The sequence below is a fragment of the Excalfactoria chinensis genome, chromosome 5 (assembly GCF_039878825.1).
Source record: "Excalfactoria chinensis isolate bCotChi1 chromosome 5, bCotChi1.hap2, whole genome shotgun sequence".
Classification (NCBI taxonomy): domain Eukaryota; kingdom Metazoa; phylum Chordata; class Aves; order Galliformes; family Phasianidae; genus Excalfactoria; species Excalfactoria chinensis.
Window position 1 is genome coordinate 49,995,574 of NC_092829.1, and position 24,950 is coordinate 50,020,523.

Genomic DNA, 24,950 nt, shown 5'->3' on the forward strand with positions numbered 1-24,950 from the left:
AGCTTAGCTGCTGAAGCTGGTTAATGAAAGAAGATGTCTAATAAGTTAAGAGCTGATAGACAAGGAACAAAATAAATTAGTCTAAATTAGTCTGGACAGGAATACATAAAAGCAGATGAGAGCTGGGACAGTGGGAGTAGAAATAGTCAGGGAGAAATTAGAAAGAGAAGAAAGAAAAGGAAAGCTATAAATATGAGCATAAAGGCAAAGAGTGATGTATGGTAGAGAGCACAGAGAAAGCTGTTTGTGATGAGTTCACTGCCCATCACTTTTCCTCCTTCAGAACCTGGAAATGAATCTGGAACTCTTGTATCCCATGCTTGTCTGGCTCAGTGTGACGGAAAATTGCATTACTTGTGTTTGCTTTATAAATAACTACACGTGTATGTTGAGTCAAGTACTGCCTCAGCTAAGAGGCAGTATGTGCTGGTGTAGCACTACTGTGCAATGCACAGATAGGGCAGAGAAGAGTGGAATATGTGGGAGTTGTCTGAATGCAGTAGAATTCAAAGTGAATGAGAGCTCACTGTTTTTAACATTGTACTGTGCATTTTTGTTGTCCTTAATACAGACGTTAATAACAACTTAATGCATGTCAAGTAGCACCCCCAAGATTAATGGAAAGCAGTGACAATTTTTTGCCTAATATTTCTTTTTTCCTGAAATTAAGCTTTGGAGAATCATCATTTTACATGTGATTTTAAGATGAATTCATTCATTTTTGCTCTTACATACCATGTGATAAGTGCCCAGAGGCAGGAGAAAGGGAAATAAATTCCCTGTGCACAGTCAGGGCAGGTTCTCATTAAATAAGATGCATGCCTGAACAGCTGTAAAATAATAACATACCTTATATGTAGTAGGCTGTAATGACTGCTGCAAGTTACATTTCTGATTCTGAAGCTTGCTCAAATGTATGTTGGACATTCTATAATCATGGGGGTTTATTTAGCAACAGAAGTGAGAATTTCCCATCAAAGGATGCATGTTCAGGAAGAAAACTGAGCTGGGCTGCCTTGGGTGGTAACTCTTGGCTGTAACACCTTGGTCCTACATTCAGCATTTCCCATCATTATTGAAGTCACCATTCAGGAATGTGTTAAAAAGCTATCTTTAAATGTTCAATATACAACACTAGATCTCTTTACATATTTGACAACTTAACATTTTGTGTCTAATAAAAAGGGTAGGGAAGGTTCTAAGGTTTAATTAGAATTATTTGAAAAGGTATGTGGGCACACACACTGGGCATGTGTGTGTTGCGGCTGCCTTTTTTGGTTGTTTTTTTGCTTATGTGGATGCTAAAGTAGCACATCTGGGTTGGCCTAAATATGAAATGAAAATACTTTCTAATACTTGTAGCAGTAGGTGGCAATTTACTAATGTACGAATGAGCAAACCTCAACAAAAGAAATATTCCCTGCAATGCTGAATGTTGTAATTTAGATTAGGAGGGAAGGAGAGAGTGAAACTTTTTCAAACAGAATTACAAATTCTCCCTCTGCCCCTCTCTTTCCTATACAGTGAAATGGAGTTTCAGCAATGACAAGATCAGGGTGGTATCTGATGAAAATTATTTATGAAAACTTATATTTAGGAGGTAGAAATTTCAAATCAAACTTGAAAACATGTTTCTCCGAACAAATCGTGTAATGAGTAGAGATGTTATTGAAGAAATTAGATGTATTACGAAAGATACAGTTTTAGCAGATTTTCTATAATATCTACTAATAGAAAAATAATCTATTGCTACTTATAGCCACCATGTTTGCTTGTGATTGATTTTTATAGTCCTGAGAGAGATGGAGTACTGCTGACAGGAGCTGAGATTCGAATTGCTGATACAGTCCCCATGGAAAGACAGAAACCAGTGGACCATGGCCAGATAAACCCCCTAATATGTGGTCCATCAGCAGAGTTAAATTCAGCCTTCTTGCAGGCCAAAGATGCAGAAGTCATGGAAGAACATGTGATAGAGACTCCTCTCATGACTGTGATTCTGGTGTGTTCTCTGTCCTTGGCAGCAGCTTGCCATCTCTTGGTGGACTTCCAGGAGGCAGCAGGCAGCATTGTTTCAGTTGTGCAATTCGAGATGCAGACACACCAGCTTAGACCGTCCTAACTATTCCACACTGTTTCCTTGCACAGCCTTCGTGTACAAGGAATTTTCTGTCTTTGGTTTGAGTCACTTAGAAATGAGGTAGACCATCTCCCATTCAAAATGTCCATTGCAAGAAAATAATGGCAAGAAAAGAGTGGTGTAGATAATTTTTCTAAAGGTTTCATTGTAGTATGTTTTCCTTTTAAACAAGCTTTACATTTTTTATTTCATTCTTAGAACATTAAATCCTTTTATAGGAGAGCTTTTTTCACATAATAGTGAGCTAAAATTAAGAAGCGTCTTAATTAGCCTCTAGGACTGACTTCAGTTCCTGTGCTTTGGCACGTAAGAATTAGGCTATAGAAATATTGAAGCATAGTCTTCCTGTGTCTTTGTAGATCTTCTTAACTAATGAATGTTAATTCCTCTGCTTAAGTAAAGAACCTTAAATACATGAACATGACAAACTGGAAATGTGGCTGAGAAAATCATTTGTAATCAAGAACATTTTGATACAGTGTTCAACATCTAAGCATGGCAAAGCTGTGTTTTCAAGATTGCCTGCTATTTAATTTATAACTGCTTGTTAGAAAAGAAGTTAATTCCATATCCATGTTTTTAATTTGTAGGTACATTGAAACCTTGAAGGAGCACAAACCAAAGATTGTCTGGGATGAGCAAATTGCTGAGCACTACTTTGAATATAAAAAGTGAGTTACAATTATTCACTAACTGTTCTACAAATATTCTAAGACATGGCCCAGTACACAATGAATTACCAGTTAGCTGTAGTATGCAACTAAAATCAGTAAATGGAAATTCTGATGTTTGTGATCTGTATGTCAACACCGAACTGGAGTATAAGAATGCCTCACTCAGGCAAGAAAATTAAACCAGGGGAGGATTAATGAAATAATACAAGCTAAAACAATCTTCAGAAGAGAGGTCTGGTGAGTCATATCTTCAGAAGTTATCCATCAAAATTATCTGCTGAGTGTCATTTACACTGTGCATCTAAAATGAGTACTGTGAGCTGTCGGGTGATTACCAATGATCAGCCAAATTGAATCATCCAAAAAGTCTCTGGGATCTGAGAGCCTTTACAAGTCCTACTGACTAGATTGGCCAGCAACAGACCTGCACTATGTGAAATGGATCAGAGAGAATATTATGGAGCATCAGGTGTGTAACAGAAGTTGTTGAAAGGACTGGGCATGTTTTCTCAAGAGTGTGAAGAGAAAGATTAATAACTATATATATTTTTTTTTTGTCATTAAATGATGAGAATTCATCATGCTAGTAAAAATCCATTCCAAACAGACAAATAAACAGCAAAATCTTATTAAGCTTCAGTAATAATTTGCCATACATTCTACACAAACATAAAAAATACGGTAAAATTCTACAAACATGATCTTAGTTTTGCTCCAAAACTTTATCTTGTTTGCTACCTAATGCACTGACAACATGAAGAGAGCACACCACTGAAAACGAGTGGAATGCATTTTAGGATGCTTTAAAGAAAAAAGCAGCAGTGTAGGCACATTTTTAAAAATACCTTTCCTATTGAAATATTTTTAAACCCAAGAAGGAAACAACAACAAAAGCCCTGTCCTACCTATAGATTTATAATTCATTTTCTAGGATTCTTTCAACCTGTGATTTTATCCTTCCTTGTAAACTCCTCAGCTACATGCATTTCTTATCAGAAAAATATATATTTACCTGCTGGTCAGCAGTGTTTCAATTTATTTTCTCTATTTTCCTGAGAGGACTGAAATCTGTGTTCTTTCCTTTTTAATTCTTCAGTATCCTGTTCCACAGTTGCTTTGTGTAAAACAGTTAAGAGATTTTTGATGTTAACTAAAGATAAATAAACCAGATGCTTAGTTTTACTAACCTCTAATGCAAAATCCAGTTGGAGGCACAATGGCCACGTGATGACAGCTTGCTCTCAAGAGTAAATCCGAGGGCTCTGTTTGAATGGCGTATATCTGGGATTCATTCCTGAAGGATTTCCTAAATGTCTTCTTCCATACAGGACATGGAAAAGAGAATGCATGGCAGTAGCAATACCTCGTTTGCCTTCAAAAGGCAGTCTTTGGAGATGATGTTGTTTGTAGGCTTTCTGAAAGAGTTTTCGATGCGTAAAACAAAGTGGATCAGATCACTCTAAATTTCAGCTATGCTGGGCCTGGCAGGCAGTTGTGCATCACAGCACGTCTGCAGTGGCGGCTTATTTAAGGGAGCTCTTTTTCAGTGACCACCTTGCTTTGTGAAGGTTCAGTTATTTTGGATAGGAATAGCAGGAAGGCCTGAATATGCAGCAATAGTAAAGCACCTCACCTGGAAATCTTGCATGTCTGCAATAGCTAAGAAACCATATTATGAGTCTTCAAGCAAAGTACAGTAGTGGGCAGAGACTGACTACTACAAAGAGACAATAGATTTCTGTAACTATAAGTGCACTGTACAGGTAGGTAAACATTTGCTTAAGGCGAGTGATTTTACCAGCCAGTGTCCACTTGGAGTGTGGGCTGAATGGAAGCTGATGGCAAAAGTGTCTAATTAGAAAAAGAGTCATTCTCTCGGCACCAGAATGAAATGGCCACTGGGTAAAACATCTTAAACAAAGCACTAAATTGCAGGTGGTCTCTATCTTTGGTATGGGAGTATTAATTCCCAGGTACTGAACATACTAGCATATCTTACTTTTAAAAGCAATATATTTTTCACAATAAAGTCAGCAGTTTCCTTAAGCACTGTCTTTGTTTCCTCCTTATTGGAAGGAATAAATCTGTTTTTTCAGCTGAAAGTTGTATGAGAGTTTATTAAAGCAATTGTGACAATTTTCTTATTTTCCTTTATTTTTTAGAAATAAAGGAGGAAAGCACGCCGTCTTCTATCCAACACTGAAGGTAGGTGTGACTTTTTCTGGCCTTTGGCTGGACATGAAGTTTCTACCCACAAAATAGTCTGCAGCATACCAGAATACATGATAAATGGTTACTTGCCTTAATTCCTAGTGAGCTATTTTTAGATTTTCTCCAGTTAAACTAAAGGCAGCGTCTTAGGCCTCTGCTGGCTTCTGTAGAAGAAATACATTGTATTTAGAGAGAATAGAGACATTCAGTTTGATTGTATTATTGTGAAATTTTCCCAACGTCAATTTTTCTGAATGAGAATATTGTATTATGCTCTGTTAGTACAACTGTATTTCCCTTCATTAATCTAATGCAGGTGGAAGTGCTAGCACATATGGGATATGAATTGCTATGTCTAACTACATTCTTGCTAGTATCGGCCTTGAAATTTCACTGCAAATCCATCAGAAAAAAGAAAGATTGTGCTGCATGTTATCACATTACATTCTCTCTGCGCTTGTGTTAGCATTTCACCCTTCTAGAGTCCAGCCTGGACTAGAACATGCAATTCTGTAGGTTTCAAGATTGTAATGAAATATGTAGAGACTGTATGCTGAGGTGAATCAAAGAGTTGTTCACATTATGGTGATCAAAATGGTCAATGGAACACTGAATTTTGGTTTATTTCCCCACTCACAAGTGTGTTTGTTTTCCTTTTTAACATCATAATCACAGGTAGGTTAAGCTGCTCAAATTGACTGTTTGTGGTTAGCTAAAGGCAGGCATGAAGTCCAGGCCTGGTAGATATATTAATGACACCTTGACATTTTGTTCTGTTTCCTATGGAAGTGAGTTTTAAAGACATCCCTGTGGTGTGAGCTGTTCAAACAGTGCTGCCCTTCAAAGGAAGAAAACCTGAAAGTAAAAGACTCAAAGAAAAATAATTGTTTCTATAGTTTGAACTGAGAGAAATATGGAACACAAATTGTAACGTTACTTCTCTTGTAAACCAATGTCTAAACCAAATCTACATCAGTGGCAGTAGTGTAGCGTATAAGGATTTGTTTAAAAATCACCTTCCAGATCCTCTTAAAAATAGAATTCTGATAACAAAAATTATGACTCCGTCCTGGGAGAAAGCAAGAGTAGGTACAAGATCTTGATGGTCGTTCTAATTGTCTTCAGTGATAAAGTTTTATATTACCCTTGGGAAATTTCTGGGAAGAGTTAGAGTTTCTGTACGTTGGGAAATGATAGCTTAAATTAGAACAGTTCTTTGCATAGTTCATAAATCAGATTTATTTCAGTGGCATTTTGTCTATTTAGCTGGTTATCGTGCATTAGGTCATTGAATTAACCAATGTAATGAACTGTCTCTTACTGAATGAGTGCTCGCTAAGCCAGATAAAATTTGAAATACAGACTTTGGGCTTTTCAGAAGTTCAAGGATGGTTATTTTTAAAGTCCGTTAATGGCAGAGAGAGATGGCAGCAAGAAGTGTCTGATGCCTCTGACTAAAAGCTAATTGCTTTATGTGCCCTTGTCTTAGTCCATCCAGTTGCGCTTGGAGCTTGCAAAAGAATTGGACACTGGTATATCCATCTGGGAACTGGGACAAGGCCTGGATTATTTTTATGACCTGCTTTAAAGTAAGAGATGATGTGGGAAAGACTTTTGCTTCACTGAGACTCCACCTTCAATTAGAGCATCCTGGAGAGGTGATTTTGAAAACATTTTTTGTAATTTATTTCATACCTGTATTAAACTTGCATTTTTCCCAATAAATAACTGTTTGATTTGCCACATAGATGTGATTTCTGGTTTCTGATAAAGTTCAGAATTCACAGCGCTTAGAAACAGAGCGACCTGCACAACTGGGATGAAACTACAACTGAAAATATTTTCTAGATTTTTTTTCCTACAAGAATTGAAGCAGACAAACTGATACCATCTGATCGAGGCTTAAGGTGGAGACCTCTCAAACCGTTGCTGCTAATCATTTCACTGAACAAATAAATTAATCAGATTGTGTCCGGCAAATTTAACATCTGCTGCACTCTTTGCGACCTGCTGTTTCTTAATAAGGTAAGTCAACATCAAATGAAGGGGGTGGGTGGGAAGGCAGCAATTAGATACCTTTCCCTCGGCCTGATAAAGGATTGAATACTAACACACTATGCTGTTATCTCTGTTTGTTTTATACATTTTACTACATTCCTTAAGTAGATCTAAATCACAGTAATTCTGATTCATGACTTGTTCCTAAATCATTTTTGTAAGCAGGAGATGGTGCTCTGTTATTTCTCTCTTCTACTTAGCCTGCTTAATGTCTCAGTTTGCAGTACTTAGCACCAGTGCATGATGCACTAGCAATCAGTTTGTGGGAACTGTAGAGTTTAGCACAAAAGGCTACAATGGAAATGAAAAGTATACATGTTATGATGGATTATGCTGATAACCCCGAGAAAACACTACAGCAGCACTGATAGTGCCCTTATTTAAGTAGGTGCTGTGAATACGGTCACTATCTTTCTGAATAAAGCTGTCATTATTTACCTGTACACATTGGTGCTTTTGACTCCATAAAACACTTTCTATAGAAATTAACTCAAAAGCTATTAACTAGCTTAAAACAGCCCCGTTCCCCCCAGGATTGTCCCTGCTTTTTAGTTTGTAAGTTTCCTGCTTGTAGAAATACACAGGCTTTGAGGTAGTTTGTTGTAAGGAAGAAAGGGGAGATGGTGGGAATTTGATGAGGGTGCTGCTGGCCCCCAGCAGAGATCCAGGCAATAGCTCTGTACTCTCACTGACGTTCTTCTTGCCACTTACAGTTGTCACAAATATAACTGCACTCCTTCTCTTTGCATCCACCCTTCCCATTAATTAATCTCAGTGGGGGATTTATCTGCCCCTGCTAGTTTCAGCGGAATAAATCCCACTGTAATCCACCATTGATTAAAGAACTATTGATCTTCACCTCACTGATTCAGTTCTGGCATCTCTCGACTTCTCACATTGCAGCATCCAGCAGGGTTTACTAATCAGGCTTCTTTCTTCCATACCATTAGCACTGAGATAATTTGCTACGTGAATCCTCATGTTCAATTAACTTGAGCTTTCTGGTTCATTCAAAAGCAATTTAAAAGTCACTTTTGGCAATGGTATCTGCACGAGAATTAAGTTCTATTATGCTGTTTTTCTACTTTCAGTGGCATTAGTCAACCAGAACATCTCAGAAAAAAAGATGATCAGTTACAAATGGAAGAGTTTGGGATCTGAAATGGCATGCATTGCCAGCTACTTACTAGCTGGTAGGTAGTGGTTTTAAAAGTAAAAGGTTTGGGGAAGAAGAAAATATTTCGTTTTTGTTTCCTCTCTAGAAAAGATATACATAATTTGACACTCTTCTAACTACATTTTTTTTCAATCTCATGATGATTCTCTCTGAAGTTCAACTGTCCTGTTTGAGTACAGCTGTGCTAGGAATAACTGTCTTTAGCATCCTTACAGGTGGAATGAATACATCTGTGTCAGAAAGATCGAATTAACCCTGCTATATCATGAAAAATAAATACCAGAGGAGAAGTACAGAAGTAAGGAATTCATGGTATGAGGCCAAGGATTTTGCCTTTTTGTCTCTAAAGATAAAACATATTTGTTCCTTTAAAAATAACAGTTAAAAAGAAACAAAGTAAGCATAGCTCTTTAGCATGAAGTCATCAGAAAATAAAGTGAGTACCAGGCAGTGTTTGCTTGAAGTCCAGAATGAATGAAGACTTGCTTCTAAAGGATTTATCTTGTGATCGCTTAATTTCTCTCTGTGTCACAGTGTCAACTTGTGGGGCTTTTTTTAGGTATCACAGAATGCAAAAAAGCTGTGTACTACCAGTTACCCATGATGAAGGTAGGTTTCTCTTGAAATCTACACCTCACTGCTTGTGTGAGATGACAACAAAGGGGGGTTCTGTAGGGCATCTATTTTTTCCCTTCTGACAAGGGGAACAAGCTGAGCAAAGAGCTGAAATGGGTGAGTGCTGTGGTGGCACTGCTGTAAGGACCACGGTACTGGGCAATAGACTTTCATCTCTGTGCTTCAAAAAGAACAGAAAGCACTTGTGGTATACTGAGACATTTTGGTAAAGGGGGTTGAAAAAATTACATCTGTTCCTCCTTAGAAGCAAATACTTCTTAAATTAAGTACTTGGAAGCCCAGAGATATTGGACTTAAATAATGAAGATATGATGGGGAGAAATATCTGGTGTTCCTGTTAAAGCAGCAAAAAAAAAAAGTAAGCTTCAAGAGTTTTGATTTTTACGTGAGAAGATTTATCTCTTGTTTTGATAAGAGATAATTATATAAATAAAGTGATGGAGAATATTAATCTTCACCGGGAGAATAAGGACTTGCATGTTTGCTCTGATGCAGAGTGCTCAAATATTTAACATGAGCAAGGTTCAGGTTTCACTTAATTCTTCATCTTCTCCAGTCAGCACTTGCTGTTGAATTTGTCTGCATCTCTTACAGTGGTGAACAGGACAGGAAAGGGCAGCACAGCTCTCATGGCTGTTTGAGACAAATGAGACAGGGAATGGAGGGAAGCCACCACTTTCAGAAGTGCTTTCTCTTTCCTCACTCGTGTAGGAGCAGCAAAGAGCTACACTTAACAAAACAAAGCCAAACCTCTGCATTCTCAAGGTCTTCCCTGTGCCTCATCTTTCTAGGAACTAAGGGATATGAAATATTTTGGCAGAATCAAAGCTGTATTCTTTGCCAAAACTAAGGCTACTCTTCTGATGGCTTCACCCGGTGCTTTTTGGCAGAGAATTAAGTTACTGAGTCAATTTTGTGGATCACAACATGAATATTGAAATACTCATTGCCTTCTGAGAGATGCATATTGGTGTATAAACTGAATTTCAAGCATGTGCAGTATTAAACTCATTTATCAAGTAGATGAGAAACCACCTCCCTCTCCTGCCCTTACTCTGTCAAGGAACTGAGGAACTTTAGGTTGCTGGGAATAACAACTGCTTTGAAAGCACATGTAAGGTTCCCAGAGCAGAAAAGAGGAGATCCACAAATTGCTGGAAGAGGATGGTGTTCCAAAGAGAGCACAGCTTTCAACAGGATGGAAGGAAAATAAATGGAAAATAACTTTCTCACTGTCACATTGCAAGTCTGTCACAAGGTCAGACAGAGCCAAGGCTGCCATCTCTCTATCCCATTACCTGCTGACTGGCCCTTACTATGGAGTCATCAGAAACCAGAGCAAAGCAGGGTCCCTTCCTAATAGGCACTGTCAATACTTCAAGAAGAGCTTCATGTTCTGTTGACAACAAATCACTGTGTGTGCATGCATGAGTGCACAGAAGTCAAGTTGAATATGCTGCTGTTCCTCTCCTCTACACCACAGGTTAAGGAAGAATAGATCTGAAAAGAGCTTTACTTGTAAATATGGGAACAAGAAAATCTAGAAAGAATAAACAGAAATACTGATCTGCACCATCAGGAGGAAGAATTAAAAGCTGCAGTAAATCCAGAAGCTGAAGATAGCAGCCATATTTTTCAAAGAACTACATATTTCCTAGCTGTGTAGTCACTTACGCACTTTAAAAGGAGGGTAATAGAGTTCTGTCCTCATGCCATTAGTGAGACTTTTTCCTGTGAGGCATCTTCCCTACAGCCCAGCATTTGAACACTTCTTCCAGTGCCCTGGTCATTGCCTGCATTTTACTCAGATTAAAAAATAAGTGAGAAGGTCATGCTTGGTTCTTTTTGCATGGCTGACCTTGTGCTGTTAACCTCACTTAAGAACATGCTCCAGAGGATGTACTTCTGTCTTTGAAAGTCACTACAAGGTCAGAGTGTGTGTGTGTGTGGTGTCCAAGCCAAACCACTGCTTATCTTTCTGTCCCAAGCCCTTTTGTGTGTAGGTGAAGGCATAGATATTCCTGGTGTTTGGGTATTGCTGCAGTTCAGGCACTGTCACTGCTTAAAGACTCCACATCCAACTTTCCCAGTGACTTGTGTACCTGGAGCCCATTTGTGTTCTTGAATTTTTATTGTTGCTCAAGACTAAAACAGAGTCTTAGCAGTGCAGCTGCAGTCTGATTGCCATTCTTTTAATGAATCGCAAATGAAAACATGATCCATCTCCATCTCCTGCAGTTGTGTTGAAAAAGAGGGAATGGGAGAAATCAAAAGTAGTAATAACAGTGTCTTCTACCCTTCCTGTACCAAATATATAAGCATTGTTTGGAAGGACAAAACAGCAAGTGGTTCTGTGTGATGAAAAGGAGAGCATTTCTGAGCACACCGCTATACTGTGCAGTTGTGTAGCTCAGCTAGTTTTCATGGATCCTGCTGCTTTCTTGGTAACATCCTTTTTTCCCACTTTTTAAGTCACTTCCACTAGTAGCATCAAATCACTCATTTGGGGCCATTCTGCAATGGCAAACACGGCAATTACAGCAAAGAAATAAAAGTACCAGACTACAGCAAGTGAAGATAAGCCTAAACACAGCAGCCATGAGTGCAGAAGTAAAGAAAAGAAGCTGCTTACCTTTAGAAGGCCTCCAGCATACAGGAATCTTCAGCAAAATCCCCCTGCCTCTACTGCCAGCCCTTGAATGAAGTCTGGGAAGGGGTGGGTCCTGACTCAGGTGACTCGTCACTCAGGTGTACTGCATATACCTGAACTCCTGCCTTCCCACCAGGTGCTCAATCACTGCTTCAGGCTGTGACTTACCATTTCTGCTACAGGGAAGTAAACAGTCACATTTGAAAGAGTTTTACTTCTTATTTCAGAACTAAACCCAAAAATAATAAAATCTTTGCTTTGTGAGAAGAGTTTGACAGTGCAGGTGTCAGGCACTTACATTTGGGTGGTTTCATCACAACAGTAGGGAGATGTTACCCACAGTGACAGCAAGCATGAGTGAAGCAGGGCAGCAGCGTGACTCACTGTACACGGAATCATTTTTGCATTTTTGATGGAGTTGTATTGGATTGGAAGAGCTGAACTGGAAGTGAGAGGCACCTGTAAAGCTCTCAGTTTCCTTAAGGGCATCTCTCCATCCCACGCTGTTCTTTCGCTGTAAAACTTTTCTGTCAGACTGCCAAATTCCTGATGTTCAGCTGCGAGGCAGCATTTTGTGAGCTCCAATGTGTGTCGCCCTGAGGAGGGATGTCTGGCTCAGTTCTGAAGTTATTTGTGCCGTGTCCTTTTCCACTGCTATTGAAAATGGGCATCAGAAATTATTTAGGAATGTGGAGATGAGGCTCATTATTTGCACATAGATAAACGACCTTACAGTGTTGGTTAGAGTACACCTTAGAGTACATCGTGTTTGCAATCCCTGTCATGGGTTGTGTACCATATACTTATGGACTATCTGAAAAGGCAAATGTTGGTCTGAGGAGCAGTAATGCTTTGGAGAAGGAATCCCTTTTATTTCCAGGAGTATTTGGTGCAGAGGCTTGGCAAACATCCATGCATAATCATGGTTGCTCACCGCTTAATTTGAGCTCATTTCTGCCAATGTTAAATTAAACTTTAAGAATGAAGAAGGATAAGGAAGGAAATTAAATTATGATAAATCTGCCAAGCTTTGTATTAGGGTGCGTAGAATTTATGGCAAAGGCAAATTTGTCTTACCTATTAGGAGATTATAAAGAATGTATTTAGAAGGGAGCTGAAATGCTTATTTTTATTTAACGTCCCATAGATTGTTCTGCACATTATCTGAATAATTACCTCCTGTGCTTCTGTAAGTAATACCTTATTTTCTTTCAAACGATTGTGTACCTTAAGTCCATTAAAATGATTCCATTGTTTGGGTTTCTTAATTTTCCACATAAAGGAGTATTTGTAAGCACCTACAGCGAGTACTGCTAAAGGCATCTTATTATAAAACAGATAACCAAGTAAAGCGTAAACAAGCTGAGCTAGTGCACATACAAAGGACTGATAGGATTACTGGGGGAATCATTTCATTACCAGATCTGCAATTGTTTAAAGGAGCGGCCTTTCAGTCTTACAAAAGAATCAGAATATTGTCTTGGTTTCACACTGGTGGCTTCCCAGACCTTACCTTTCCCTGCATTCTGCGTGGCTGTACAGGCTGCTGGCAGAAGGGCAAAGATTGCTGAGTTCTGGGTAAATGAAGAAACCACATTCCTCTGGGCTCTTGCGAATGGCTGCGCCCTGCAGTCATCCAGGACACCTTGGGATATTTAAATCTGACGTATTGACAGTCTTATATGTAGAAGCCTTGACAAAGTGCTCTGTAGGAGCTGATTGTGGAATTGAGTTTTGTATATATAGGAGTTAATACATGAATTGTATGTGGGTAAATGATACCAAATGCTGTGATTGTAATCCCTTGTTAATAAAGGGATTGACTTGCAGTAAAGAATGACTTACATTGTATGTCTGCATACTGTATTATCGCTGCCAAGGGTTTTGAAGCCCTGTGTGTTTTCTAACTCTCATTGCCTCCTCACTGTAATGCAAGAGCTGCAGAATTTCTTCCTAGAAAACGGGAACTGTGTTCCTCCAATGACTCAGCACTAAATGCAGTATTTTGGACTTGACTGACCTGAGTTTGCATGCATACACACAGACTCTAAGCTCCTCTATCTTTCTTTTCTGGCAATATCCACATTGTGACCCTGTGGGCGTATTGCCTGTCTGACCACTGTTTGCTATCTGAAACTGTCCTGAGGGTGGGAAGAATGCTTTGAATCCTTCCACAAACCTCATTCTTGGTGCTGTGCTGGCATTTCAAGGCAGGAGAGAAGTATGTCCTTCGAGGTAAGGCAGTGAACCCAGTGTCTAGACAAGGAGGGGAGAACGTGGCTGTGGGGACAGGCTGGCTGCTGTAAAGCAACTAGATTTATTGCACAGTTCTCCTGCTAGTGTGGGGACACCCACCTTCATCTAATACCACCCCTTATATATATTTTGTTAGTGTTGAAATAAATGTTTATTTCCTGTGCACTATTCTCAGACATGCAGAAGTACTTAAGATTAAGACCTTAATATTTAATAAGCTTTCTATTGTTAAGGAGTGAGCAAGCCTGCCAATGTGAGATTGGGCCGGCAGCTCAGTGGATTAATGGAAACAGAGTTGGATTTTAAAGCCCTGAATGATAATCTTTAAATATGCTTAGGCATTGTGGTTGTGCAATTTCCCTGGGGAATCATCACATTCTCTGCTTCAGAAATTGTATTGAAGACATAAATGAAACTGCAGCACAACCTTTCCTGCCGACAAATCTGCTTTCATTCCTGGGGCTTAAATGCCGTGTTTATGTATCTGTATATGCAGAATGTCATTCCTTCAGGGTTTTCGTTTATTACATTGTTTCCACTGGAACAATTTGACCCAAACTGGAAAGAAAAAAAAAGAGTTGCTCTGCAACTTTCTCACATGAACCAAGATGTTGTTTAAGCTTTCACACAAGCAAATGTAGCTATATGGAAATACTGAACTAAAAACTACGTTGAGCTGTGTGCCGTCAGTAGATGAGATTAGAAAACGGCTGCCTCACACAACTGCCTTTTTTTTAACCCCTGTCTGGGAAGTTCAGTGGTGCTTCTGGTTCACGTAATGCATTTCAATATTAATTCATTCCCTGATAGAGATCTGAGTGGTCCCACTGCAGATGATAGTGTAGACACGACGTGATTTCTTTGGGGATGTCTTCAGGAAATCGAAAGGCTTGAGAACACCTTCACTGAATGAGATTTTTCTTATTTATACAAGAACCTGCCAGTCTGAAATGCATCTGGACTTAGATTTGCTTTACTTGTGTACACATTTCTGGGGATTATCTCTATTTCAATTTAATTTGCCACTTCATGCTACAAAACTCTCAGGGAATCGCTAATTTTCACTGAGAGGTCACTGGATGAAAATGAAGACAAACTAAGCTTGCATCATCGGAGCTGTGTTGTCCTGAATTTCCCCCATATTTTGCATCTGTGGTTTTTGTGTTTGTTTGTTATTAAATATCTGTCATTCTTAGCGTCCCTTTTCTTCCTTGCCTTTCTTGGTGCAAACATAAACATCTGGATAAATTGGAGTCCTGCATCATCCTTTAAAAATAAAGATTGCTTGCACTGGAATATTCTGATTCTGAGAAAAAGGTACATATGTGTATTGCTTGAATGGACATTAACTCTTGATTCCATCAGCATGGGTGATCTCCACTAAGGTTATAATTACGCCAGTTTTCCACGTGATAACAATTCTTTTAAACATGTGAGGTCTCATTTCAAAGACTGTTTTGATAGTGAAGAATGTACCGCGTCACATTAAGCCATCTGTGGTGCACAGCTGGATGTAAGAAGGTGATTAATAGGGAAGAACTTGAATGCACGGACTTCACAGGACAGAAATTTAAAACTTTTAATTTTTATTAGCACCAAATATCAAGCAGGCTCCATGACAACAAGTTGTACTTCCAAGCTGGTAAGTTATTTAGTTTAGGGAAAGCGAGTGGGTAATTAAATGACACATTAATTCAATTTATGCACTCTGGTACTTGCATTTGTAAATCCCAAGTGCCTTCAGTTGCACACAGGTAACGTAGGACTACTTTCAGCTACGAGGTTTAGGGGCATCTCTGTTCTTGAAAGGCCAAGTAACACAACTTAGCTGCTCACCAGATCAGCCAAAGTACTTCTGACTTCTGGAGGGGGGGGGAGGAAACATTCCTGTTTCTCTTTCTAACATATTGTCAAGTTCCTGCAGCTGAGCTCATAGTGTGAAGAATTTACCCAACAGCCCTTCCCTGCTTGTAGTCCCACGCAGCCTCCTTACTCATCTAATGCCAGTGTCACTTTCAGGTAGAGTTCCTGCAGTTGCAAACCAGTAGCAATTGACTGGGAGGGAGGAGGGCTGTGTGATGTCCTGAGGATTATAAAGCAACATGGTGACCTGAGCTGTCATAAGCAATCTGGTATAGGTACACTGAGAGAAAGAGGGGACCAGAACCAGCTCCACACTGAAACACTCTCTTCCTAAAGAACTTGCAAATGCTTTGTCTTAACTGAGTCTGCAAATAACATGAAGTTCCTTGGCAGGAGGGAAGAGTTCAGTTCCTTCAGAAATGAAAGCTCAGTGGGATATCAGTGCAGGGTTTTTTGTTTGGTGCATTTTTTGGGGTAGAAGTTACCTGGCACAGTTAGCTTTGCTATAAGGAAAAACATGGGGATGACTACACTGCTCATCCCCTCAGTACTGTGTGGTTGCAGGTGAGCTTTTCAAAACAGCAAAGGGAATGTTTCTGAGCTGAGGCTGATCTCAGTATCTCGAGTGCTATCAGAATTGTCTAATCATGTCCATCAATGATGCTGAGGAAAGGCCTCTGTGGAGGAGGGAGGTGAGGTGCATCTGAATAGACTTTAACAAGCCAGTTCCTGAAATCCCTTTATGTCTGTAGTAATTTATCTTCAGGATGAATACTCTACCCCTAAAACTTTTCTCACTACCAGTATGACAAAAAGAAATACATAGACAATACATGTTAATAATTGCTTTATATTCCGTCTCTTGTACAAATTTACGTTGTATCATGTAGATTTATACAACTGTATATTTTCTTCTGTTGTCTGTGATTTAAACCACATCCTGTAATAGTCCTGTGGAAACGCAGTGAAAGTTTATGCTGCATAAGGGACCCCATGCTTTCAAATTCTTCCTTTAAGCACTGGTACAGGGAAGCTGGCATTAAGCAGCTCTGTCATAACGAAATGTTCTGCACGAACAACTTCAGTAGAAACATTTTCAGTGGAATGGACATTTCTTTGCTAAAGAAACATTCTCTGTGAGGCAAGTTTTCAAGAACCCCACATTGCTCTCCCACTTGCATTGGTGTAATGAATGCTTTCTGGCTATTTGAGGGAATGTAAACTAAGGGGTTTGGCCAAGTTAACAAAAATCACCATTTCTAGTCAACAGAACAACATACCTGTTTCTATAGGAAATAGTTTTATTTGGAAAAAAAGCAAGGCCTTGGGTAAAGTCACTTATGGATTCATTGTTGGGGAACAGCCTTTCAAATTGCAGTTGCTGGGTAAGTTACTACTGATAGATTCCTTGTCTTTTTTAACATGCCAGAAAGTAAGACACATGCAGGGCTCTGTATTTTGTACTTTAGATGTCTCAAGCCAAAAGTTGGGATTAAGTCTTTATAGGCTGCCCGTCAGGCACTTCGAAAGCTTTTGTTATATTTGCTACCTTTAGCATGTTTCCTTTTGTAGCCTCAGTGCCACGTGGACAGAAAGCACTCCATCTACACAGGGAGCACAATCAGCAAAACCTGACATTCCTGGGTTGTGCGAAGTACATCTGAGAGAAATAAGCAGGATGTCAGCTGAAATGTCAGCTTGTTGCCAATTGAAACAGAAACACCTGTCTGTGCTGCTGCGTAGTTCAGGAAGCAAAGACAGCTGAAGTAGGATGGCTGCTGGGGAAAGTACACTGGACTTTGAGTTTTGAAGCAATGGCATCCTGAAAATCAATAGTAATCTATATTTCCCAGGTTGCAGCCTTAGTGGGGAAACAAATTAGGCTATAAAGGTGATAGAGCTGCTCTTTGTCCATAGATTTCCATAACACTACTGAAATTATACGTCAGCATTTCTGAAGTGTAGACCCAGTGGTGACTACATGAAATTGAAAGGCAATGCATTTGAAATATATAGATGACAGGGTTTTTTTTTGTTTGTTTGTTTGCTTTTAACATATATAGCAAGATGAAATAGTGAAATTCATCATTACAATATAAGGCTGAAGTGGAAATCTTCTCAAGAGTTCAGAGAGGGACTACAGATGTGGTCAGTGAGACCATCTAGTGGTGCACTTAACAGGATGAAGGAAGTCAAGGAATGCAGGCCTGCCACTGACCTGGGGGCAGAAGAAATGTCTGCCAACTTTGTGAGGTTCCCTGCAACAATCCCTAAGCTCTCTGGTTCTCCATTTTCACACCGTGTCTATCTACCCTTTCATTAGTCTGTCCTTGTTGCTCAGAAGGTACTGAATTTAGAGGCAAGCTCACCTGTGAATGTGTCTGAAGGGTGCAATAAATCGAAAAGGCAGTGTCAGACAAGGTACTTGGCTAAGCAGAACTCCTTTTGATCTGACACAGGAGATCAGGAGCAGGAGTCCCTGATGTTCCATTTTAACACCGTCTGGTGTTAATTTCCTCTGTTTTCCTACGTCATTTCTGAATGTGATCAACTACCTCAGCAAAAGAGAAGGTATTCGCTTTCAGAATCATCAGTGACGGATGAGCTCTACACATAACAACTGGCTTTGGGTGTACAGCTTTTTGTTACATTATTAAACCCACCCCCCAATATTTTCTGAAGCGTTACCTGCATTGACTACCGCATAATTTCAGGCTGTCCTTAAGAGGAAACAGAAGGGAGCGTAAATTTACCTGGCAATGGGTAGGCTGCGTAAATAAGGAAAAAATCAATAACGAAGGAGAGATCCAATCAAAGATGGGTAATGAGAAATGACAAAAAGAATTATGCTGCTTTTCTTTTAAATCAGGTACAGTGCACGTGCTGGCACATCATTGGGTATGCAGGTACTCGTAGAGCTGGCAGCCCAGTTCCTTAAAAAGAATACAGAAGACGTTCTGTTGTAAAGTTTAAAGAATATTTAATAGTTTTGTTTGTTTTTTTTTAAAAATAAAATGTATATTTTCAATTTTGTTCTGTATATGAATGCACAAAAATGTATAATTGTATATAATGTATAATAGTTGCAGTGACAAAACCCAAGGAGCTGAGATCTGCCCACTGTGGTAGGATACGGGTGACAATCTAAGAATTCACAATGGAATCCAAACACAATTTCCCATAGCGAGTCCTGACTTGTTTTCTTACTGTGAATTTCCTAAGTAGCTATGAAGATCATTCGCACGTAGCACAAATCCTTGTGGACAAAGTTAATAACAAGTTGGGTTTTAAAATAAATGCCACAATCAATGCTTTTCTTTCTTTTTTTTTTTCCTGCTTACCTTCGGTGCCACATTTCTATCGAGCACAGCGATGAAGCCCAGTGGTAAGTGAAGGGCATTAACTTCTTCCGTGCTGACAACCTCCTGTCCTGCCTATGAATGGGGGAAGAAACAGGCTGAAGCTACATGCAGGAAGGACTCTAATGGGTAAATGGAGATCAGCTTGTGAGCAGTGAGGGGGCTGGGTGGATTCACACTGCAGCCAGACTGCTGATGCTGGAAAATGTTATTTGTACAACTCCGGTGCAGTTTTTTCCTCTCTTTGTTTTACAAATCATACATACAGTGCTGCATTCAAATGGTAATTATTAAATGGAAGCATAAACCTGTACGAGTTGATGTGATTTGAGGGGGAGGAGTAAAGGAATACTCATAGAATGCAAACTGGAGTGAGCGTCAGTGATTGTGCATTATAATATGTTAGAGCTAAATAATTCTGTGGTACAAGCAATATGATTTGGCTGCTGCTGACAGTTGCTGTGCAGGAAAATAAAAAACGTTTTTTTTAAATATATATATATATATAATTTCTTATAATTATGAAGATGAAAAGCCAGAAGTATTTTGGACTGACTCTAAAAGCTAAATCCTGGTCTTGCTGTATTCAGTAGGTCCAGCTGTGCACCCTATGCTTTACATCTTGTTATTAAGCAGAAAGAGCAAGGAGTTTAAATGAGGAGTTCTCTGCCTTGTGCTCTTTGTTGCCCTTGGTTCTGTCTTTAAATGTCTCGAGTCCTCCTTCACAGTTAAAAACAAGTGCAAGTAATATAAAAGACCTTACTATGAAAGTGACAAAAACACAAAAGGAAGCAACTGGAATGACTTCTGTGTTACTCTGCATAAATGCACTATGAGCACTCGTTTAAACAGGCATTATGTACTACAAGGTAATTATAATCAACCAGTTCAATGTCAACTTTTATACATAATATGGAACAATCTGGTTTTGCTTTTTAGGAAAAATGAAAAATCAAAACAGCTGCTGTTACACATCACAAAACAGTCTGACCTCATCAGGAAGAAAAGGATGTAAAGCTCTTGAAAAGAAATCTGATAAAGCTGAGGCTTGTTATAGTCAGTATGTTCAGAAGTTTGAAATTGGATTGTGCTGGTAATGCTTTAAGCACCATAACATCTGCTAGGCCTGCATGAAGAGAGTTAATAACATCAAATATAGAAAACAGTCCAGTTCAAACTAGTGATAAGTTGCACCTCTGCTGGCAGTGAGTTTTGGTTTTGTTTTTCAGTAGGTGCTGCTGTTGCAATGGGATTTACAAAGTGAATGCCGTTCATACTGTCTGTAGGTACACGTCTCTGAAAACCGAGGCAGTTTGTCTTGTTGTAAGGATGCCTAAAGTGTGCCACACGATTAGAGGGAAGCAGAAAATGCAATGTGTCTTCTCTGTTTCTCACTTTGTGTTTTTATTTCTGTAGGTGTAGCTGACAGTCTGCCTAGCAGTCTGCTCTAAGAGTTCGGCAGGCATTATTGGGAGGCTCGCAGCATGAGGCCTGTACTCTCTTCTCCCTGCACCACCATCAGGCAAGCCGATGAGCGCTGCCCTCTGCAGAAGCTCTGTTGCACAACGGTTTGCTCTTATCAGCTGAGCCATCGGGCCTGCTGACAATCTGTTAATTTTTAATGGCTGGGATCACTACAGATAGACTTGTCTACTTTTATCTTTCTTAAAAAAAAAAAATCCTTGTTTTATTAATGCGTTCATCATTTCGTTATTCTGCTTTTCAGTGTTGGAAACTGAGAGCTGTCAGCAGAAACAAACAGTGAGTACAAACTAAGAATCACGGGGAAAACTCACACATGGTACATCTAGGCTACAATTGTTTCTCTGCAGTTACAACAAATGGAGAGAGAAAGGAAAGGAGACAACTTCTGCCATTGCTCCAAGAGTGCAACTGTTGACAGGCCAGCCTGGGCTCAAGAAGCAGAGAGCATCAAGCCCGTTGTGATTACAACTCCACAAGTAAGTCTTGCTCAAGGCACAGATTGTCTGTGTACTCACTGGGATACTCACTGTTTAGCTTCAGTCACAGGTTGTGCTCTGTTAACATTTGTGGCTTGCTGGCATGGTAATAAAAGCCTTTACTAGCGGTGAGGCTGCTCTGATAGCATGTGATTAGGAAGCCACATAACATATACACAAGTAGCGCATTACTTTCACTTTATTTTGCACAGCAAAATATCCTGTGCTGAAGGGGCTGATGCATAAAAAGGGGGCATAAGTGAGAGTCAGACTCATCAGTGGTGCAGGTCCAGAGAAGGGTTACTGCTGGTCTTAAGGAGGTGTTCAATACCACAGTTTGGCAAGGCCAGCTTTATTGCTGGAAATTGCCTTGAATCAAGGTAAGCAAAATGTCACTTGTGACTGAGACCTGCTGTGACAAGCACTGAAGGTACAGGTTAACTTGTGTACCTGAGCTTGAGGTACGCTTCTAGTCTGGCCCAGTAAGAACAGATGCACTGTGCTTTCTGTGAGAACACGGCACTGTGGTTGGCTCATCTGTAGCCGAGAAGTCCTCAAAAGGCTGCCTGGGAGGAGCAGACCAGATGGCTTGCTGGGATAGCCTATTGCCTAATATCTTCTTCCCTTATGATGCTTCAGCATTACCTGAAGCTGACAGGGAATGGTTTGAATAACAGGAAGCATTTAGCTCTTCAGATTCTGCGAGGGTCCCATATAAATTACTTCCGTTACCTAAGCAGAGTGGGGAATGGGACAACCAGTGGCTGTTTCTTGGCAAAAGGAAAGCAATGACTTAGATTTCTGCAAATTCCAGAAAATGTGGGTGTTTTGTAGCCAACAGCCTTTGAAGCCAGGAGGAGGAAGATGGGTATGAAAAGCACAAATGTGTGATGATTTCAGTTCTAACAAAGACTGATGTGCCTTGGCTGTTGCAAGCACACAGCTGAAAAAAAAAAGAAACTGCTAAGCATAAAAACACCCCAAGTCACAATAACTCTTGGAAAAATGAGCAATGTGCAAAGATTCTTAGCAAGGAGAACTCTATCATACCTGCAGATGATGATTTTTGCAGAGTAAATTAATGAAATGGTGACATTCAGGGAAGGAACAGCTGACAGCATAGTACAAATCTTCAAGCATGGAAATGAGTGATATTTTTTGGCAGGCTAACTTGAAACAGAGATGATAAAGAATAAAATCATAGTAGAATGACTGAGGAGCCCACTCACAAGTTGTTTACTGAAATGAAGATACAGCCGAAAGTAATTACTTGTTTCCCAAAGGTATAAGCGATAGTGCCTCCTACAAGAAATCCTTCCCGGTTATTTGGGTTGGAATGTGAAATGGGATAGAAAGATTCCCACTTTCTGAGATTAGATGCTGGTTATTCTCACCTCCTTTCAGAACAGCGTGTGTATATGAATCTACCACATATTACATATACAGTCAACTATCACCTATATGCCACTGGCAATTAATAACTCTTCAATATTGTTTTCTCTTAACAGCCAGATCTCACCGTACAGATTCAGATTAAAAGCCCGACTTCGCAGCACATGAAATTAAAAACACTCCTTTAAAAGAACATATTTCTGCAGATGATCCTCTCCTGGCTACAAAATCATCTCGAGAGACTTGGAGCAAAGGCTGCTTGCTCTTGACATTTTAGCTGTGTGCAAACTGTAGTAAAATTACACCTGCATTCAGCGCGAGCTACTCTGTACCTTCTTTCCGTGCTGAAGAACATTTTCTACACCTTCTCTTCCAGACTGTGAAATGCTGGAAGGCGACCTGGCAGGTTTCACAGAGGTTGTGTCAGTGCAGTCTTTTCCTAACGCTGGTTTGCAGATGAGCCCCTCATCAGCAGCCTCCCTTTGCCTTGCCGTAGGCCACGGGAAAGGAATCCTTGCTGCTTGCAGGTTTTCTTCTGTTCAAAGACAAGGCTGCTTCTTACCTGTGCCAGTTCAAGTACTGATTCTTCCTTTTCTTCCTCCTTCAATAAAATGGGGTGATTCACAAAATCTCCAGAAAGATAGCAATATACACAGTTTATAATACAAAGGGGGGAAAAAAAAGGTCAGAAGAATGAGCATGAAGGAGTTTTCTCCTGTGTCCTTTGGAGGAGAAGCAAAAAGACCGGGAATGGCATCTATGCACAGTAGGTGTCTGCCTTGACTACCTGACAATACATGGTCATTGCAAAGGTGAGTCCAAGAATCTAAGAGAAAAAGAAATAATAATCATTTTTTCAGTAAGTAAAAGAGAAAATGTATTGAAACCAAAGGAAACAAAAGAGGGAGAAGCATGCTTACACTGGTTTTGTTCACGCACAGAAAGACATCACACACTGCTTTTCCTGCCAGCTCATGTTCCTAGTTTCTGTCTGCTTTTTATCCTTATCTGTATTGCTGTTTTACAGAATGAACAATGAGGGCACAGGAGAGCTGATTTCTCCATGGAAAGCAGTGACCAGATACTGGGGAGAGCTACATTGAAAAGAAATGTTTGAATGTCTCTTGCTCAGAAATGCTTTATAGTAGCAACCTGCTCAGCTGTGGGGCTGTGGTTATCTCTGTAGCTGTTGTTTTGAAAGACAAGCAGTTTCATCTCTGACCCAAAGGACGCTGTGGTTTACTTTACTCCACTTTACTTTTCCAAGCGTGTGTGTACAAAGATCCCTTTGGGGGAATCACCAGAGACTGTCCCTGCATTAATCATCATCATCATCGGCTCATCAACAATGTATGCGTCTTTCCTTCTGCTCAGGCTGTTCAAGAGAAGCAGCAGGCAGAGGTGGCTGCTTTTCCCAGCCTGATACTGACCTGCCACATTGCCTGTGGTACAGTAATTACTCAGAAAAGGGGATGAGAAACACAATCCTGTTTTCCTTCTATTTACAGTACTTACTTACACTAATTGGTTACTGCCGTTCTTTTGCAACAAACACTGCTGTACAAATTTTCACTGAGACGGAGGTTTGCCTGGTAGAATTTGTTGGTGTGAATTCTATTTTAAGCACCTAATTAATTTGACCACTTGAATGCTACGCTTTCCTTAAGTGGTACATTCCATCAATGGATATTCCTGAAAGGACACGAATTTTGCCTATGCTACTTCATGAATAAACAACAAGAAGAGGTTACGTAGCTGTTTATCTTCTTCAATGTCCATGAATATGAAGTAAGTGAGGCACTGATTAGCTGCTTTACTATAAGCACATGCATCTTGGAAGCAGCCCCCAGAACACTGCCTTCCATTTCCCAGTTAAGGAACACTTCCAGAGACAGCTGTGCAATAAAACCTGAGTGGCTGAGCGTGTTATACAATTTCCAGCGTGCGTGACTGAAGGACATTCTCCTACCACATCTGCTGTGTGTCCTTCAAGTTGTGTCGTGGTGGGATTCTAACTATAATATCATTAACATGAAAAACAAAAGCTGTCACGTACTTAGGGCGATATCAACCACATCACAGCAACAACAGAGGGAGCCTGGTTCATGTTAGGTGACAGCAGATTGAGTCTTTCATCATCAATTACATTCAATCACACAGAGCAGCTCAGGACAGACTTTGATGAAAGCTTTTCTGTACTGAGGTATTTTCTCGGTATTTCACAGCACTTGCTGGCAGTATTAATTAGCATTTTTAAATTGTCTGAAATGTTTTCTCCCATTGAAAATCAGTCACTCCTGTCGGTCAGGAAGCTGGTATTTGTTCTTAAACACCTTCAATATAATCAAGGTCAGTAGCAAGGAAACCTCCATGGCCTGCTGAGTTTTTCATGCATCTTGTAAAGATTCACTGAGTTCTGGGTAGATGCTTAGAAGCCATGTTTTTAAAGTGAGGTGACACATTAACCACAATGTTCTTACACTGTCTCTCTGCCATATGACCTTGCTGCATGCACTTACCTGTTTCTTTAGCATATCTGCTTAAAAGGCCGGAAAACAGAACAAAACTCTACC

The 24,950-nt window shown here is 39.9% G+C and overlaps 2 protein-coding genes across 19 annotated transcripts in view; one reads left to right on the forward strand and one right to left on the reverse strand.

Annotated features, from left to right (window-relative positions):
- The window catches only part of CHID1 (chitinase domain containing 1), a 104,118-nt gene extending 84,946 nt beyond the window's left edge, over positions 1-19,172 (forward strand). For 5 of the 6 annotated variants that reach the window (XM_072339178.1, XM_072339181.1, XM_072339177.1 and 2 more), the window contains 5 exons: positions 2,731-2,811; positions 4,977-5,019; positions 6,515-7,050; positions 8,175-8,276; positions 19,036-19,172. In XM_072339178.1, the coding sequence (XP_072195279.1) occupies positions 2,731-2,811; positions 4,977-5,019; positions 6,515-6,613 (223 nt within the window). In that variant the 3' untranslated portion in view covers positions 6,614-7,050; positions 8,175-8,276; positions 19,036-19,172. The remainder of the gene's footprint in view (positions 1-2,730; positions 2,812-4,976; positions 5,020-6,514; positions 7,051-8,174; positions 8,277-19,035) is intronic. The other variant, XM_072339180.1, reaches the window with a different exon arrangement.
- Positions 19,173-22,205: 3,033 nt separating this feature from the next.
- TSPAN4 (tetraspanin 4) overlaps positions 22,206-24,950 on the reverse strand; it is a 378,614-nt gene continuing 375,869 nt past the window's right edge. For all 13 annotated transcript variants that reach the window (XM_072339188.1, XM_072339195.1, XM_072339186.1 and 10 more), the window contains one exon: positions 22,206-23,203. In XM_072339188.1, coding sequence (XP_072195289.1) covers positions 23,135-23,203 — 69 coding nt within the window. In that variant the 3' untranslated portion in view covers positions 22,206-23,134. The remainder of the gene's footprint in view (positions 23,204-24,950) is intronic.